Below are 19545 nucleotides of genomic sequence, written 5' to 3' on the forward strand. Positions count from 1 at the left end.
GATAATAATAGATTCACAATTTTTTTTTATTTTTTTTTTGCTAACTTGGGGGATGGCGCACTAGTTTAAATAAGAAGGGAGTATTGATTTTCTGCTGTCAATTTTTTGATAGAAAGGTGGTTATGTACTTTTTTTATTTTATTGTTTGTTTATACACTTATGCTTAAGCACGTGTTGCAAGGATGTGAATCAGGTCTACCGAAAAGCATGACACAAAGTTGTACTGTAACTTCAAAAGTTCTGAATTGATTATCATGAGAGCTTTGCTAGAGAAGCAGAAACTTTGACTTGATAAATGCCAAGAATTTTTGGAGGCTAGTCAGAAGAAAAATAACATCCCATTGTTCTGGTCAACTAGACAAAATAAAGGTGCATTAACATAGTGAATGCCATCCTTATTTTAGTTAACTTGCTTAATTATTTCTGTATTTCTAAGGTCCTAGAAGCATACTATTACTAACTCAAAAGGCTAGAACTCAAGAAAAGGAGTTTTACCCTGATGTTGCTTTATCTTTGCCCAAAAGACAAAAGAAAAAAGTTTGATGAATTTACTCATCCTGACCTTGACAGGGTAGTAAGTAGCTAAGACTCTTATCACTTTTGCATAGCAAAGAACTAGTACAGGTGCTTAAGTCAAAAAGATTAACTGCAAACAGATTTAAGCTGTGGCAAGTAATATTATACAGAATTCTTCAAGAGCTGATTTATTTGGAACTAAAATAGCCAATTGGCCATATACACCATTTTCTAAATGATATCACCAGCGGGGTCAGAAGAATTTGCCTAGCTGCCTACTGTAGACGTTAACAAAAAACCAGATATGAACAGCTATTCCAAAAAAAATAAAAATCAAAAGGCTAGTTATATGTATAATCAGGCCCTTCCAAGTTCCAACCTCCAAGTATCAGAGGCAAAGATCAACCCACTGCTTGGCAAGGCTACAACTCAAGAAATTTCTCGACTGATAGCCCCAACGAACATTCAACTCCAACCATCATCAGCTAAAAAAGTCAATGGTCAGCCTTTCAGATTACGAGCCTTCAATTTGCTGGTAATTCTGCATCCAAAATCATAAGCAAAAGCTATTCTTCAGGTGATAGCAGAGAACTACAATTGTCAGTTTCAATGGATGTCAATAACTTCTTGTTTGAAAAAATTAAAGGCATAACTAGGCCTCAGCCTCAACAAAGCATTTTTCCTGAATTTCTCTATTACTCAATTCTTAGTTTCTATTACTGTTCGATGGTGGCAGGAAAATAATAATGGAAATAAACCATGGTAATCTTTATCAACTAAAGAGCTTGCTTAATGCTGGATCTGATCTATAGAAGACAGATTTTGATGGAAGATCTCCACTGGTATGATATTTGAGAAATTACAAGATGCACAAACAGTAAATGATAAAAAGATCCAAGCACAAAAAACTAACATTTCTAAAATATTTCTGGGGCATATGGACTCACATGTACAGAATTATTGACGGGAACTTGAAGGTGCTTCTTTTCAGGCTGTATGATGCAATAACCAGGATCAGCCGAAGCCAAAGCCTTCACTGGCTTCATGAATAGCAAGAAGTAACCTCTCTCGAAGCTGTTCCTTGGTAGAATATTCAGGAAGGTCCAATTGATTGAAACTAAAACAGCATAACAAACCAGTCAATGAAAGCTGATAGCATTGTCTTTTTGCCTAATATGACACGAGTAGTCCAAATCCTCACCATGTATGAGCAGATGGAAGCCGCTCGGGAGCTCCATATGCTTTGTGTATCTGAAATCTTTGAGGACCAGAGATACCTTGCAATGCTTTAAAACCCTCCAACGGTACCTGCAGGCATAAAAAACCAAGGGCTTATGAATACCTTTACCAGGTTATTTCTTTTAGTTTTTTAGAACTACAAGTCATATCCCTCTCTGGGAGCACAATTTGAGAAAATTATGAAATTTTGCTGCAACTAACCTACCCAGTTTATCAGAATTGCAGAAGATTATTGTACCGGTTGAAGTCAAAGGAATAATTCCAGTTATTTACATCACAGGAAGGGGGAGGGGCAGATTTCAAGCAAAAAGATTGGGTCATTTGGATAATAAGACAGGTTGACAGCAAATTCATTAAATCATGCGGCGGATGTAGGAGTAAAACATCAGTAATCCATGACACAACAATTATCCTTAGCCAGTTTGCCTTAAATCATACGAAGAAAGTAGAACTCAATTGTTGATATAATTGCCTAAACAATAATGGATCCACAATTCACGAGAGGAAGAGCAATATGGCTCACAGAATCATGTACCTTTGACGTTCCAGTGACAAATTGTAGCAACCTTGCCATGTCTTCCTTGCTGAAGCTACTTGCAACCTCCCAGAACCACTGAATGACATTGGAAGCAACTGTGTAGCCAGTATATTCAGCGTTGGCCTTCAAATCATCCACTGGATAACATACGAACAATTCAGTATCCAAGAAGGGGAAAATGCCAGTAAGGAGTGTAACAGAAAATATATGTACAAGCTCACTCACAGTCAATTTCTGGAAGTCCACTTATAAGGAGTTCAAGCTCTTTATCATTGAAAATGGAAATTAGCTCCCGAGGCACCAGTTCATTAAAACCTTCGAGAAATGAATTGATTTGAGGGCGGATTGCATTTGTCAAAATATGGTCAGCAACAAGATCTACATACTCGTGCTTTGTTTCTTCTGTAACCCTTATGTTTCTCCCTCCAGGTTTAAGCTCATGATCAGTGACCTTATCCAAATCAACAGAAAAATAATTATCAAAAGGAAAAATTAGTTCAAGCACATCAAACTAAATTTGACTATATAAAGCATACAAGTAGAGGGGGGAAAGGTTTCTAGATACAGCAAAGAAGGAAGTACTACAGCTGCGTTTGTTTTAACGGAAACAATTTTCAAGGGAGAACACAATTGTAAAATAGTTTTCCTTTGTAAAAAAAGTAAAGAGAAAAAGGAAATGGAAAAGAGAGGATGGATGGACAGGGTGGAGAGAAAAGGGATGCAAGGGGTTAGAGAGAAATATGTGGTGGCATTCCTTCCTCACAAACAGGAAAATGTTTCCACTTTGGGAGAAGTGGTTTCCACCCCCTTATAGCATAACAAACAACGGGAAATGGGAAAATCATTCCCCTAGCAAATGTTTTCCGTCGAAACAAACGGAGCATGCGAGTCCAAAGTCCATTTATACTGGGAGCATACAAGAAAATTCAAGTCTGTACCTGTGTTTTCTCATACAAAATAAGTTTCTCCTCATCTGCATCCATGCTAAAAGTAAGGTCAAGAATATCACTGACATCATTCTGCAATACCAATCAGAGACAAATAAGAAACGCAAACTCCCACCATATATAATAAGTTAATGACCATAATGATGTCTGCTTAAAAGCAAGGCAGAACAAATTGAAAACACTACCTCCAGCAACCACTTCAAATTCTTATAATAATCTGGATCAACAGCCTCAATGTCGTGATAGGTGACCTTCACGCCCAAAATATGCTTGTAGAAGGAACGGGTGAAGTACACATCCAAAAGTTGCCCATCGAATAAGGCCTTGGCAACCTGTACATAATCAAGAGATGTTACTTAACAAGGTATAAACCCATTTGGACAATGCAATATTACTTTTACAGTTACTTAATGCATGAAATATTGAAGACTGACAAATTAAAGAATAAACAATTATAAAAAATAAAAATAAAAGAACTGCAAGTTGTGTTGGAAAAATTACCACACGGCCAACAAATTTGAAGTATGATAGATGTTCAGTCTGGTAAACAGAATTAGGGTTTGGCTGGAAGGTTGCATCATTTCCGACGGTGGTGAACAGTAGTGCACCCTTATCAAAGATAACCCTTGACAATAACTGGTACCACTCTCTTGTTAGGCCACCAGCATCAATTCCCTCTTCACCTTGAAACTGAACATTCAATCGCCCCTTCAGATCCTGATTCGATCTCATTCGCAGCTGATTATATGAGTCTTCAAGAACGTATGCCCGGCGAACACTTATTCTGAGTGGCCCAGCATGGTGTTGCTCATGCTGTTGCCTGATTCTAGAACGAAAGTATGCCCTCTTGTTATCAAAATCGATGAGACGAGGTGCTTTCAGCATCATAGATAGCGACTTTTCCAGCAACCCTGGATTCTGCCTGATAAATGCATTCAAAAGTCGACGGTGTTTGTCAGCAAACCTTGAAAATATGACAGCACTGTCAAATCTTCTCTGAGAATCACCACCACACTTTGTCGGTGCTGAGGAAGAAGCATCAGCAGATTCTTTAACTTCTTGAGCAGTTGCATTTGTTTGATCCTGGTGAACAAATGTATTGCTTGACTGCAGCTTTTCACACAGAACAAAGAAAGACTCAATGAATGGCAAGAGTCTCTGTGTCCCAGGAGGAAGAGGGGGGGATGAGAGAGATAATCCAGCAACACCATCCCCAACACCATCTCCAACACTCATAGAAGCCATGATTGGTGATAAAGTGCTTTGTCCCAACGCTGACTCGGTTGTGCTAATACAGTCGCTAAGTTCCTGCCACAAAGGTTCCAGGGCAGAATTCAACTTCAACAAAATGGGTTGCTCCTCCACCTCGTTACTCTCTTTGCAACTAGTGCCATCAACACTCTGGGAAATTAGTGAGCTAAGTGCTTGCAATACTCGAAGCATAGCAGCACCAGACATAGAACCAGAACTGAGACCCATCATTCGCGTGTTCTTCAGGGTTATAAGCTCAGACACAGCTGCACTACTCAAATCTTGCGCAAGATCTGAAAGCTCTTGCGTGAAAAACTTACGGTGAGAGGCAATCACTGAAGCCAACTTCTTTAGCACCTCACCAGCAAGCATGTACACTTTGTCTGAGAGCCTACCATTTAGATGTAAAACATGTCAATCACTCAAGATAGTAAGCCAACAAAATTACATAACTGAGGTATACAAGTCATGATAGAAGTGGAGGGAAGCAATAGATATGGAATAACAATACCCTATATTGCATTGCCTTACTCTAACAAAAAAAGACGGAACTGATTCCTCATATTTCTAGGTTAATGAGTGAGTCAGCAGAGGTTGAATCAGAATGGCTCTATTGATCATGGTAATAGGAATTACACCTAACATTTATATTGATAATAACGAGGAAGAAATAACATAAAACAACGTCTGAATAAAAATGCACACAATTCATACCCCTCATAGCCAAGAAGACGGGAGAGATAACGCAAATCAGATTTTGGCAGCTGCGTGAAGACATCATGGATATTATGACCTGTACTCCTATCAGATATAGAGGGTTCCCCATTTTCAACTTTATTCTGTTTATTAGTCTCTGTTTCCACCAAAGCAACATCTCTTTCTACCTCATCAGAAGCTTTACTAGGCAGATTCTGAGAATCATCTAAGACCTGCTCAGGGAGAGACGGGCTCTCTAATCTTGACGCTGCAGTATAGACCACCACTTGAAGCAGACCCATAACCTGTTTAACAATTAAGATACAAGATTATCGGTATTCAGTATACATTACCAAAAGGATACTTGTAATAAAAATCATCAGACCTACCTGCTCAACATGAGCAATGCTACGACGGAAAAGAGGGCGATTCAAAAGCTTCAACAACAATATTAAAGGAGTACCCCCTTCCTTGTATTCCTGATCAGAGTTTGGAGGCACTCCACCTTCCCCTACTTTTTCTTTGCCCTTTCCCTTTTTGTTTACTGCATACTTCTGGAAAGATTCGGGCAAAAGTGATGGCTCAAAGTAGAACAATGTGTTTGCAACAGCAGAATGATTGGTGGCCAAATAATTTAAAATCTCAAGAACACGACGCAAAACCAAGGGTGGAAGACCTGCAAAAAGGTTCTGTTAGAAGACCACTAAAAATGTAGAGCACACAGGCTATGCTAGGGAAGTGCATACCCTCTAACAACTGGGAATGACCATAGACCACATTTGAGGGGCAACCATAGAGCCTCTGGGGATTGATGGCTGAAAGACTTCCAGCTGTACCTTCAGCCTCAGGCTTGATCATCTCGAGCAAAAGACGAACTAAAGTTGCTCTGGTGACACTATGAGCACACAGATTTAACAAAAGTCTCTGCAAAAGCCCTTTGCCAAGAGGCTACCATGAAAAGAAAAGAAAAACAAAAGGATAAGATAAGTGAATAAAGGCAATCATAGTATTGACATTCAGATCAAAATACAAGTAGATATCTTATGCATCATAGTATAAGCTACGCAAGGTTCAATATTCTGTTATCGTAATATAGAAATAAGATTTGTAGTATAGAATTAAGATGCCTTCGTTTACTAAAAAAAGCAAGCCTAGATAACTTTCAGATGCAGAGGCTTTTCCTCATCAATCATGCACACTCAATAAACATCCAGACACACAGTTGATTGCATTATCCTGGCAACAGAAGCAGTTATAAGTACACCATGATCCTCACCTGTGCCAAGCGTAAGAGCCTTATCAATGCCTTTAGCGCATTTCCATCCAGAAGGGGCTCACCTTCAACTTCTTTCACTTTCAGGACATCTAAAAGGGCAGCACCTGTTCTTCGTCCAATGGTTACTCCAACACCCCGGTCCATGACAGACTGTCGATCAAAGCCCAGACCATTCCTGCGTTGAGTTAGTCTATGGCTGCTTCCAAAATGACTGCGAGCCTGATAATGACTCATTGCTCTATCCCTAAGCATCTGCGCTTCTGCGAGTAACGGAGAAGGCAAAGCTGATAAAACTGCTTCAGATGATGTCAAGAGTACCTGCATCACAAGTAAAACATATATGCATAAATACAATAACAGGGATACCAATCAAGTACTCTACAGGAAGTTAAGTGGCAAACCTCCTCACGCAAATCAGCTGGAAGAGTGGCAATTATAGAAGCATTATCCATGTCAACTGGTTGTCCTTCACTCTGCTGAGCCAGCCTCTGTACTCGTTGCTGGGCCAAAACTTCAGCTTGGATATCAGGAGGCAGTGCAGCAAGAAACTCGGGATCAATGTCTTCTACTGAAGGTGGAGTATATGTAGGGGGTTGAGCTGACTGCGATTGCTGAGAAGCTAATACTTCAGCTCGTAAGTCTTCTGGGAGAGCCTCCAAGAAGGTTGGATCAATTGCATTTGTGCCAGCGGGCTCAACATTAGCTCCTACATGGTCAGATTCCATTGAAACATTCCCCAAAACATTCTGAATAGATACTGGCTCACTACTCCCAGAAGCAAGTGGGAGCTGATTGGTTTGAACTGGCTCATCATCTTCCCCATTAATCTCATTAATCTCAGAAGCAGGGAGGAGCTGATTGGTTTGGACTGGCTCATCACCTGCCCCATTCATCTCAGTATCAGGGCTAGCCCCGACTGAAGGGTGCTCGACTTGATCAAACATCGCTTGTTCAGGATTGTTCACATCATTATTAATTTGGCCAGTTCCGGAAGATACATCTGTCAGACCAACCTGCATTTGATCATCACGTAGATTATCTAGCTCTCCTAAATCTGCTCCGTGCTGTACAGGGTCTACTGACAGGGAAGGCTGTAGATCTGTCCTCGTCAAATCATTAGAAGGATCATTTTCATTCTCAAATTCCATGCTATGAAGTGCTGGGTTACTAGATAAGATTTCACTTTCATGGGCTGCTCCTTCCTCTGCCACAGCCTGTGAATTGATGTTACCTTGAACTGAAACAATGTCCTGTTGATTTGTTTGCAGAGGTTCACTTTCACTATTTTCAATTTGTACCTCACTATGTCCATGGACCCCGTGTGAGGGATCTCCCTCCATTTCTACATGAGAATCACTCTTTTCCCCAGCACCAAGCTGTTGTTCGGGCTGACTCGTATTCTGGGACTGCATTCCAACTGGAGTCTCGGTCGAAGAAGCACCACGTAAAACAGAAACAAAAACTTCTTCCACGGCCTGGGCGATGGCAGATGCTTGATTGCCAGCTTGCGGCTGACCATCATCAGCCCATCGACCATCACCTGGTCCCCTTCGCCCGGCTAATTGTGATGAGTCCATACCAACTGAGTAATCAGTCAATGGTGGAGGTGCTGTTCCGCCTGAACGGTCACCAAATAGGCTAGCTGGTCCAAAATCATAAAGGAAAGGAGGAGTATCAAACATGTAAAATTGAGAAACATCAGTTCCTGCTCCTGATGAAGATTCTGAATCCCTAGATACATTGCCACCTGATGACCATAATGAAGCGTCGCCTGATTGAGGTGGCCTCGAGAGCAGAGGATGCTGGAGACCCCCATCTGTATTATTTCGATCAAAAGACCTAGTTGTCTGTCGACGTCTCTCAAAACCTAAGGTTCTTCTTAGCCCAAAAAGGTCATCAACATTCACACCTTCAAAGGGTTCTGAAGGAACATCAATGAGACCACTTCCAGACTGGGCAACCTGCAGATGATGAAATCCATCCAAGGCCTCCCTCCACCTTACCTCTATGACCCGGTTTTCATGATAATCATCCTCCTCATCATCAATCATTTCATCATGGTACTCATCTCCAAATCCTGCATCATCATGATCATCCACATCAGTATCTGCAAGAGACATTAGAGCAGTTCCATCTTCAGCAATATCCTCATCTTCGTCCTCACCATCATCCTCCTCCTCATCTTCCTCCTCACCTTCACCCCCCATGTCATCATCTTCGTCACCAGCACCGTCATCAGCTCGATGTTCAATATGGAATTCCATACCAATTCGGTTACCATCGTGCATTAGATCACCTTCTTCCATCTCATCACCTGTAAACTCCATTGCAAGCTCCACAGCTGCATCTGTTACTTGCATCCCTTCCCCCTCAGCCCTCATATCTTGATTATCTGACCTAGCCACGTCAGTACCATGATTATTTTCTGTACACCCAGCACCTTCATGAGGGTTGGGTCCATCAACCTGTGCATCCCTGGCTTCCTGCTCACTGCTTTGGTTTTCATTATGCTGAGTGTTGACGTTGGCTGATGCATTAGTCGTCTGATCATCAGATCTCCCTTGAGAACCATTAGACTTCTTTTTGTTCTGGACATCAGATTTATGTGGTTGCTCACTTGCATTAGCGGCCCGAGTTAAGCTTTCCAAAGCCTTCAGAATGAAATTTGCAACTTTAGAAGCATCTGGATGGTCCAAATCAATAGCCTGAAGAATACTGGACAAACACGGCACAACTCCTCCATCTATCATGCCTCGTGCAATGTCAGGCGAATAGCCAGAGACAGATAAGCTACTTGAGGAAGTATTTTTGGACAAGACAGAATAGACCAACTCCACAAATGCTAGAACTTTTCTATCTGGCAACAAACTGCTTTGAAGAGAGTTGCTACCCAAGTTAGAGTACAACAACAAGGCCTTAACGAGCTCACTAATGACTCGTCTGCGCCCTTCACTAGAACGTCCACACAAGACTACCAGAAACCATGAAGCCTTTTCAGATAATTTCTCCCTTAAATCACCAGGTTTACTAGACTTATCAGAAGAGAGAGGAAGAAGCTTGTGTAACACATGGTGTACCACGCCACCCTGTCCAGGAGAATCAAGCTGAGAAGAAACCCGCAGCTGACAAATTTCTGAATCCCGTCTTAATACAACACTTATTGCATGAACATACATCAGAAGAATGTCGCTCAACAATTTCAAGACAAAAATAACCTTAGCAAGAGCTGCTGATCTTTCAGGTAGGACAACGGAATCCCCCTTAGCGACCTCATCAATCTTTGATTTACCTTTCACATTTGTAATAGGTTCATCTACCTCCATGGCTGCTTGGTAGCTTGAACAATCTTCCTGGCTGTTTGAACAAGGGAATTGCAAAATTATCTCAAGAAGCTGATCTATTACTTGAGCAAGATTAGCAGGGATCTTTTTGTGACCTTTTGAACCTTTTCCTGGCCCATCCTGGACCTTCATTTCAGGTATTCGAACAGGCTCACTGGAAGGTAATGCAGCCTCAGCACCAGTTACTTTAAATCTGTCCTTTTCCTTCTCTTTTTCCTTTGAAAAAACAACAACAGTTCTCCCAGCAGATGACTCTAATTGACAAACTGCTGCAGCAGCCTTTGTAAATATTACAGGATCTCTAGAGATGACAGGTACCATTGATGTCAAAAATATTCGAGTAGGAACACGTCCAGAATGACGACCTCCAATCAGTGTTTGCCGAATCTCCAATTCCATGGCAGTTTGCAGAGTTTGAGGATCTTCAAGCAAATGCCTGATAATTGCAGATGCCAGAGTGTCATAACCAGCAAAGAAACAACTTCTCGGCAGATCGAACAGAGCAGCCATGCCTCCATTTTCAAGATATTGCAAGGCCAACGCATGTGTTTTAGTTAAGCGAGCGCAAAGTTGTAACACTGCCTGCATGATTACTGCCGGAACCTGCTGTTTTAGCATATCACATGCAATCTCAAGTACAGCATGACACTCTTCCATCGAAAGATAACCAGTCGACTTTCCAAATATTTTCTCAAAAGCAAAGAAAGACTCCTCACAAGCATCTGATATAACCTTTTTCTCAATGTCAGGTACTGAAGCTGCTACCGAGACATGCTCTCCAGCTGAATCAGGAAGTGCATCAGCTGAAGCTACCCCTGCATGAGCAGAGGAAATTTTGGGTTTTGATTGCAACAAATTATCCAATATAAGCAGCAAAGCACTAGTGCTTTTTGTGGTCAAAACATCCTTTCCAAGCTGATTGCCCCTTAAATTCTTCAAGATGTCAATAGCAACTGGGACAATACCATTCTGAGCAGCAATTTCCCTAGCATCTGTATCTTCAGATAGAAGCAATGCTAAAATGTGTGATATAGACGACACAGCACTAGCATCATTTGACAAATCAGAAGAACAAAGCTTCAGCTGTTGTATTAGATAAGATGCAACTTTAAGACGGTCTTCACCCTTGTTTCGATTGCAAAGTGTTGCAAGCAAATCAGTCAAGGGAAACGCCAAAGAGTCTCCACTTTGAAACAACTTCATTGATGCTCCAAGTATATCATCAACAGGTGGGGCCTTCATCTGTCCCTCCTCGGCCAGGGTATCAACTGACTTGTCATTGTTATCAGCCTTAGACGTTTCTGTTGAACTCCCTAATGACAATGCAAGAGCCTGTGCCAGTTCATCATCCTCATGCACAGGATCTTCAGCATGGGTGCACAACCAATCCATGGCCATCTCCACACTATTACTCTCCACTCGTCTCAGAGCCTCCTCGGCTCTTGCCCTTGAGAACCCCATCTCAACAATGGTAGAGATAGTAGCTTCATCGGGTGGCGGAGCTACACGCTGACTTGAACTCCCCGTCACACCGCTGCGATTACGTTTTGTTTCTCCAACCCCAGAATATATGTGTGAAACAAGTGAAAGAACAGAAGTAGTAAAAGCAGCACTGCAATGAGGAAACATGGGGTGGTTCCACACAGGAAGTATCACATCAAGAACCTGAGACTGGAGCATGCGGACAAATGCTTCTGGATCTCTTGGAACAGGAAACAATCCTATTGACAGGCCAACGGCAACAGGCTGAACAAGCAGCTGAGCCTGGGATGGAGAAGTTGGAGAGAGAAGTAGAGAAGAATTCACAAAGTACTCCAGCAGGCGACAATAACACTGCAACGTATCAAGCAACCAAGAGTTATGCTCCAATTTGCTTCCTTCACTGGCCTTCCCTGAGTCGATACCAGACATAGGAATTGAGGGAGGTAGTGACCATAATAATTGACTGGTGGCTTCAAAAGTGGTCAGGAGTTCCTTAAAGGCACCACTAACATAGAAATTATTCACCATCGCTGTGTAACAAATCCGACGCCTGCTGTCAAATGTAAGAGCTGCCATATCATGTACAACTTTTCCAAGATAACGACATTTTACTGACAATGACATATCAAGCCCTGCCGGATTAGAATACCCAGAGAAATTAAGGGCCTCCAGAAAATTTTTGGAAAGAACGGTCCCAATATTCTTTGCAACAGAACTCATCAACCCTGACTCAGCTCTGCGGCGATTTGGTGAACTTAGGCCCTTTAAGAGTGCAGTGTAGAATGAGCGCATGGTACCAGAAAGCTTAGCAAGGATGTCGGATGCAAGAATATCTGGGCTTTTCTTTTTGTGTTCCAGTGAGGAGGAAGGCTCAAGCACATTTGCTGGAACTTCTGAATCCGTGTTAAAAGAATCTAGATGGCGGCCAGTCCTCCCACCTCTTATACGTGTCAATCCATGTCGATTACGACGACTTAATCCCTCACCTGAACGAATAACCGACAGAAAATCGCGCTCTCTGGCCCATTGAGATTGAGAACCACTCCTTATACTAACAGGGTTCATATATCTGACAATTGGAATGCCTGTGTCATCGTCACTTTCTCTCCCAGTTGCAGTGGACGAAGCTGCATCAGCATTTTCGGTTTCTACTTCAACACTTTGTTTCGGTTCAACCTTAGTATCGCAGGACAAAGAGATCTGCCAGAGCACTTCCCTATACACCCTGCCAATATCTTTCAACACATCAGCATCTCCAGCGCCCAGCTCTGATACAACTGTCGTAGTACCTTTTAACATGGAAATGGAAAAGGATAAGATGCCTTCCAAAATTGTAAGACATCTCATGACTTTGGTCTGTTTTGCAGGTTCCAGATTAACGAGAGGAGTTCCTTCAATTGAGTTCAGTACTTCAATTGTTATATTCAAATGCTCCTTCAGGAACGAACACACAGTCTTTGCCAGAGAAGCGGAATACTGTGCTGAAAAGTTTTTAAAAGCAACGGAAACACTCTGACCAACTGAAACTGAAACAGGCAATAACGGCAATGAAAACATCTGCAATACAGCTTCAATCCCTCTCTTCTCAACAAATAGGCGACATGCTTCAGAATTCTGAAGAATAGTCTCAAGAAGTCGACAAGCATTGCTAACATAATCTGGAAGATATGACTCCACATTTCCTAAGGTAGCATCAGATGACAGATCAATTGGGTCAGTACTTCCTGTCGGTAATTCCTTCTCATCAAGTGTAGATAAGCTCCTAATATCTGAATCAGTCTCCATTGGAACAGGAGCTGGGCAGGGTATAGAATCAACTGATGGCGAAGAATCAACTTCATCCACAGACCCAAGTTTTAAAATTGTATTCAAAATCTCAATCAGCATATCAACCCCAGGACCACGCAATGTGGAAGCATGACGCATAAGTTCATCGAGTCCACTAGACAAGGCCCCAGGAGCATCCCCAGCTAAGGCACGTAAATATGCTTTTGAAGTAAATATTTTTACAAAACAACTCAACGCATTACGATCTTTCACAGCCTGAAGACCATTGTTGTTAAGGCATAAGGCATTAAGGGACTGAGGTAAACATGTTAGGACATCTGCAGAGCTAAGTACACCATCCATTATAGCATCCATGAAGGCAGATGGTAGACCAGCAGCATCTAAAGCAGCAAAGCATGTAGGATCCTTCTGAATAAGATCACTCATAACAGTGGCAGCAAGTGAGAACACCCCACCACCAAAATCCTTTGCTCTTCGAAATATAATGCACAAGCATTGGGGTAACAGGCTCTCCTCAGAACCATATATACGACCAGTGCTCCCAGGAGCATAAGTTCCGAGATTAATAGCACGAAGCAAAGCTTTTAGTAGCAGACGTCTATGATAAGCAAGCAAGGACTCTGAATAAAGGGGTTGAATGTCATCTAGGACAGCTGATGCACCCAAGGTAACCTCAGTACCCGTCCTGCTATAGTCAGAATATGGTTGCTGCAAACCATCCTCTATAGCAGATACCTCCACCTTTAGGCGATTAATAGTTTCATCTAAGCCCCCCAAGTCTCTAAACAATGCTGCAGCTGGATTACTATAATCCATGAAACCCTCAAGAACATGCACAGCAGTACCAACTAAATGCAGGTGTTGAGGATTTGTATCCTTAAGAAGAGGCAAAAGAGTTGGTATAAATCCAGCTTCACGCATTGCAGAACAACCAGATGGAGAGGAGATTAAAGCAGTGACAAGTGACAAGAGAGCCTCCGCAAAAACAACAGACCACTTCGAAGAACCATTGGAGACTGAGTCAATTGCCTTCTGCATGAGACTGGAAAGAATTCCACGCTGTCCACCAGAGGTCACGGAAGCAAGAACGGCAGGGAGCTGGCGGGACCTATCTTGAGAAAGAGCAACTAAAGCACGCAGACTCAATATTCGGATTTTCTCTGGAATTGAATCCTCAAAACTTAATAATGAGACCAACTCATTGGTGAATTCAGGTTCAGTGTTAAAGAAGGATACCAAATCATCAGCATCACTGCTTGCTTGAACGAGAACCATAAAAGCATACAACCGAATGCATGTATACTGCTGACGTGAAGCTAAAGACCCAAAGGCCCTTGCAAACCGCAGTCTACTAAACAAAGAAAATCTTAAGTTGGGAGGAACTCCATATTCTTTGACAAGCATGTTCAAAAGCTCAAGATCACTTTCTTTGCGATAATGAACATCGGACAGATGAATAGTTTGAAGCCCTCCTGCAGCTTCTGTAGATGATACGTTCACTCTATAGAATTCAAAATGAAGGGTACGCCCTAACTCATATGCAACAGTATCACATCCATTTTCCAACGCACATGCAGTTAGCCCAAGTCCTTCTTCCTTACAACCCCAGCCTTGAGCAAAAGCAAGCAACCTAGAAGTCAGAGAAGCATCTCTAATTGAATACTTCCCTACTGTCTTTTTCAAAAACGTAGCCAGAGTCTGCAGGCTAGCTTCAACAACATCGGCATCAGCAGAAGCCATCAAAGATGATAGATGCTGGTATGTTAACAGAGAACCATTAAGTAATACATCATACATCACTTCTAAGATAAGTTCATAAATACAGAAAGCACAGTAGACAAAGTATAAACTGCAAGGAGTAACAATTACCTCATAACAACTCAAAAAATGCTTGTTTGTGCAATTCTCCAAAATGATCCTCATAACACAGAGTATCTGAAGAACAGCTTCTCTTGGGAATGGAGGATCACAGTCCAAAAAATCATCCTCAAGGCGTAAATCTTTCCTAGGTTTTATGTGCTTCTCAAAATACGAGTCAAAATGATTAAAAAGATCCACCCAGTGGTGGAAATCCCCCTGAAGCAAAAAAAAAAAAAAAAAACGTCAGATAAAGACATAAAAGAGCAGGTAAAATCATTGGGTAAAGACTTCAAAAACACACCTTGTCAAAGTCCCATACAAAACTTTTAAGGGGCTCCTGTATATTCTCAAGGGGAGTCGACGTAACACTATTAATGAACAACCTGATCTTTGGAGGCTGCATTTGGTACAGTGTGCACAGAAAGCAGAAGTTAAAATCATAAATAAATAAATCATTTGAAATACAAAATTGATCATTTCCATTACTCTGGAAAAGAAACTACTAAATTTCACACGTGCATTTCCTCCAATTCATTTTTAACAGAACGAGGTAGACAAGGGGTCAAACCGTCTACGTTTAGTCCAGCGCCTAACTGCCTACTTAAATGAAAGTGTGCAATTAGAGCAAGCAGTAGCAAATCAAGTATGTGCTCAGTGGGTTCAACTGAACCCATAATGGATTTTGGTAAACCAAAGTTAACAAAGGTTTATTAAAATAAGGATATGAAGACTTATGTGCATGCATATTACAATAGAGTAATGGTAAATCAGTTGAAATTGCGTGTCGACATCCTCACTTGCAGATTTGAGCATATGACATTATGACCAGATAGTTCCGCATTCAAATCTCGCGAGTGACCAATTCAGACATTGTTTTCACCTATTTTCTTTCTCGTCTAGTTGCTTTTTCTTTTATCCTTTTCCAAGTCATTATGCTGCCTAACCGCGCCTTGCAATGTTATTACTCAATTTGAACAAAAAAAAAATTCTACCATCATATACGGTAAGTACCACTTGTTTTTTTAAAATAAGATACTCAAATATTACAATTGCATTTGCTTTTCCTTTTCAATGTAATTGACCACAAAAATTATTGCACTAAATAGAATTTGGACTAAGAACTTTAATTTTCGGGTTCTATTGTTGCGAACTTTATTTTTTCTGTATATATCAATTGCTGACGTTCAAAATCAGCGAAGCTATAAGCTACATTTTCTGGGTCCGCCACTGGACGAAGACAAAATCTAGAATACGAGCAAGCTAAGTAGAGTAGAGACAATCTGAGCTACGCCTACAACATAAAGACAGGTCGTAAGAGCTACATCCCAACACCACTAGCATACAGGTTTTCCGACTAGCCGCAGCTTGACTTTATCCTTGACTCTGATCTTCTTGTCACAGTGCAAGCCCTACAAGATTAATCTCCTTTGCAAATTCATCTTAATAGATGTGTAATACAATGTGCTAAGCTGCTAACTAGCCAACCTATTTTTTAATCTATAACAACACAACTTTGACATACCACATCAGCTTTTGAGTTCTCTAACCTACAGGTACAAAGAGAGAGAGAGAGAGAAAGGGAACAGCAGTGTTTGAGCTACTTATCTTCTTCAGAATGGGTAAGTAAACACTTGGGGCAGTTAAGGAGACCCCCACAAACAATTAAATCGTAAAACCCAAAAGTAAATCAAGCAGTGGCAGGGTCTAAGGGCATTGAAATAAACACAGACCCGAGAAACCAGTTAAAACAGAGAAAAAACCTGTGTCCCGAAGATCTTCCATAAAATAAAATTAAAAAATTATTTACAAATGAGAAGTTCTTGAGTACTCTAGAAGGATCATGGCATCATTCCTTCTCAGTCAATAAAGATAAAGTATTTCAATTGTGGAATTGTGACATGGGGAAATTAAGGGGTTACAACATCATAGGGAAACATGAAAAAAGGATTGATCAGTTGTACCATGCTATCTATACGACAATACACAAGGAGGATATAACAAAAATATTTCAAAATATTGAACTTCTCAATTCATATCCGATTTCTCAAGGAAATATGATACAACATATAAATAATAAAGATGTGATATCAAAAACAAAACAATGGGAAGCATCACACAAGATATTGGGCATCTCATCTAAGAATCAACCTATGTCCCAGAATCATAATTATCCAGTCAATCACAGAAAATTGTTCGATGGCAATTTTTTGTTTGAATAAACTAGATCACGACATTCACCACTTCGTAGAGCTACATTCTAATTTAGAGCACTCAACATAACATGCTACTTAGAGTCTTCTGCTTTGCTGCAGTGTGATTAAGTCTTAGGCCTCAGAGAACACAACGGACACAAAAAACACTTAATCCAACAAATGCATGTATAACAAATGAAGCTAAAAACTATTGACACCCATCTCTATCCGTCTCTCTCAAATATCCATCTTTCAGGGTCTTCAAGTCCATAACAAGAAAACCACCTATGTGTCTTTAAAATGAACTAAAAATACCCCAGATCACTGTCGAACCCTGCCCTAAATACCACCAGTAGTGATTCATGATTAGTCGTAATACATAAGTGCTTCTAACTTCCTAAAATTTTACAATTCTTGCATCCAAGATACCTAAAACTTTGTAACCAAAAGTAACATGGCACCAACTGCCGAGACACTGGCCATACAATGCTTGATTGGGACTTTGAGACTACAGAGCGCAAAAATCACTGCCCTCCCCTTTTTATCACCAACTGCCCACCCCATTGTCGAAATCGAATAACAAGAGATGAACAACCAATAAGAGCACACCAGAATTATAGTTTGTATTATACAAATATTTTCTTTTTCCAATTTCAAAAATATTTAAAAGAAATCGGCATACTATTAGGATGCAAAAAATGCAATTGAAAATTAACTGCATGAAGAAAAAAGACATTTACAGAAACAAGAGACACTAGAGCGCGATAACATTGAACCATCAATTAAAACAAGAAAATGCAACATTTTATTAAAAAAATAGTATGACTAACCACTTCAGAAGCCCTCCTCCTCTTGAGCTTCATATTGAATTGAACTTCGAGTTAACCATTTACCAAACCTAATTGTAAGAACTGATGAAACGTTTTCCAGAAACTGAAACCCTAATCAAAGACTGAATTGAAGTTTTCAAATTCAATTAAAATTCCAATTCCAACTGTTGTGGATTGTGTACGAATTATAAAAATTAGCAGAAAAGATATCAGATCATATGAATTGAGAAGTTAATCTGAAATCATCAATGTTTTAGGAAAGAGATGAGATAATTTGATTTTGTTTTATGAATTGATGATATTGCGATCATAAGGTCTAGGGTTTTCGGGTAAGGTTTTCGGGAAAAGATGAGATCGCAAAATTGAGAGTTTAGAGAGAGAAAATTAGGATTCCCTAGTAAGTTTGCTAAACTTGCCTATATATACGTGTGACTGTGTGAGATTGGCTTCACTTCAGCATACTGTGAGAGAGATACGTCATACCCGACTGTAGGAGATCATATTTTTCAATACTTTTTTACTCGTACTAGGAAAACTTAAGGTCTCGTTCGGTACCGAGCGGTGAATCCATAAACTATACTTAACGTGGAGTATGCTTGACTTTAAACCTTTAACGTTAAAGTTATCAGTTTTTAACCCGAAACGTTGAAATTGCAATATTTATCCGATTAATGTGAACGAATTATTTAGAACCCGTTAGTTGGCAACCGAAAACTGACACGGGTTGATTATACTAACTGAAACCAAACCAATACGAATAAATTGGCCCGCATAAGACTTATACCCCATAAAAAGCGACATGCGATAATCCTATTATAGCCAAACCGAACTGAACCTCGATAGAGATTCGGTCCGTTTCAACCCTAGGAAATTTGTTCAATCTGAATTGTTTCAACTCTTACATGTTTATCTGTACCGTTTCAACTTGCGTCCTTTTAAAACTGGCCATTTACATCTCATAAAATTTTTACTTATACTAAAATTGCTTTAGGCCTTGATCGATATTTGTGGCGGTCCACACATCATATGTAGTACAGGGTGTGTAGGATTGTACTTGTAGTGGAGTTATTATATAATTAATACTACATAATTCTTATGCAAAGTGAGAAATATTTAACCAAAGTTAAGTACTGTTGTAGGAACTTAATTTTGAGGCCGGATTTGAAAAGTTTCTGAATGTTGAATTTTACGTGATTTTACAAGTCACTTTGACGAAATGTTAAAACACCCAAGCTCGAATCTATACTACTAGTCTTATATGCACGCGATGCGTGCAGGAGTATACATATAAAAATTAAAATCGGGTTATTACAACTAATCATCACAAACAATAGGCAAGAAAAAAACTAATTACAAAATTTATCTAAAAAAATTAGCCATCATCGACCTCAAAGTAACAGTACACTTTTAGCAAAAAAAAAAGTACACTATAAAGTTCTACGACTTATTAATAGACTAAAATAAAGTAACACGATTATTTTAATATTGTATGAAAAAAAGCAAAATTTTACAATAGTGTATTATACGCCTATTATACGCCTTCACCCAACCAAAAAAAACACACACAGAAGAAAAAAAAAAGAAGTTAT

General features: G+C 40.3%; 1 protein-coding gene across 1 annotated transcript; it reads right to left on the bottom strand.

Annotated features, from left to right (window-relative positions):
- Positions 1 to 628: 628 nt before the first annotated feature.
- On the bottom strand, positions 629 to 18350 carry LOC110782755 (E3 ubiquitin-protein ligase UPL1). Its single transcript, XM_021986990.2, has 16 exons — positions 17957 to 18350; positions 15236 to 15331; positions 14944 to 15150; positions 6865 to 14829; positions 6464 to 6781; positions 5934 to 6135; positions 5577 to 5863; positions 5206 to 5492; positions 3742 to 4882; positions 3426 to 3572; positions 3232 to 3312; positions 2519 to 2744; positions 2291 to 2430; positions 1718 to 1824; positions 1464 to 1633; positions 629 to 1057 (listed from the first exon to the last, which is right to left on the bottom strand). Exons 1-15 carry the CDS (start codon positions 17987 to 17989, stop codon positions 1531 to 1533), a joined length of 11340 nt encoding a protein of 3779 aa, XP_021842682.2. The 5' UTR covers positions 17990 to 18350; the 3' UTR covers positions 629 to 1057; positions 1464 to 1530.
- Positions 18351 to 19545: the final 1195 nt, after the last annotated feature.

The sequence above is a fragment of the Spinacia oleracea genome, chromosome 4, assembly GCF_020520425.1.
Source record: "Spinacia oleracea cultivar Varoflay chromosome 4, BTI_SOV_V1, whole genome shotgun sequence".
In the NCBI taxonomy this organism is placed as follows: domain Eukaryota; kingdom Viridiplantae; phylum Streptophyta; class Magnoliopsida; order Caryophyllales; family Amaranthaceae; genus Spinacia; species Spinacia oleracea.

What these genes read in the sequence shown, in the direction of transcription:
- LOC110782755 (XM_021986990.2), bottom strand. Translation starts at nt 17,989, where the DNA reads ATGAAGCTCAAGAGGAGGAGGGCTTCTGAAGTG. An exon ending in TTGTCACTGGAACGTCAAAG is followed by an intron (nt 1,825 to 2,290) that starts GTACATGATTCT and finishes TTATGCCTGCAG; the next exon opens with GTACCGTTGGAGGGTTTTAA. An exon ending in CTTCCATCTGCTCATACATG is followed by an intron (nt 1,634 to 1,717) that starts GTGAGGATTTGG and finishes ATGCTGTTTTAG; the next exon opens with TTTCAATCAATTGGACCTTC.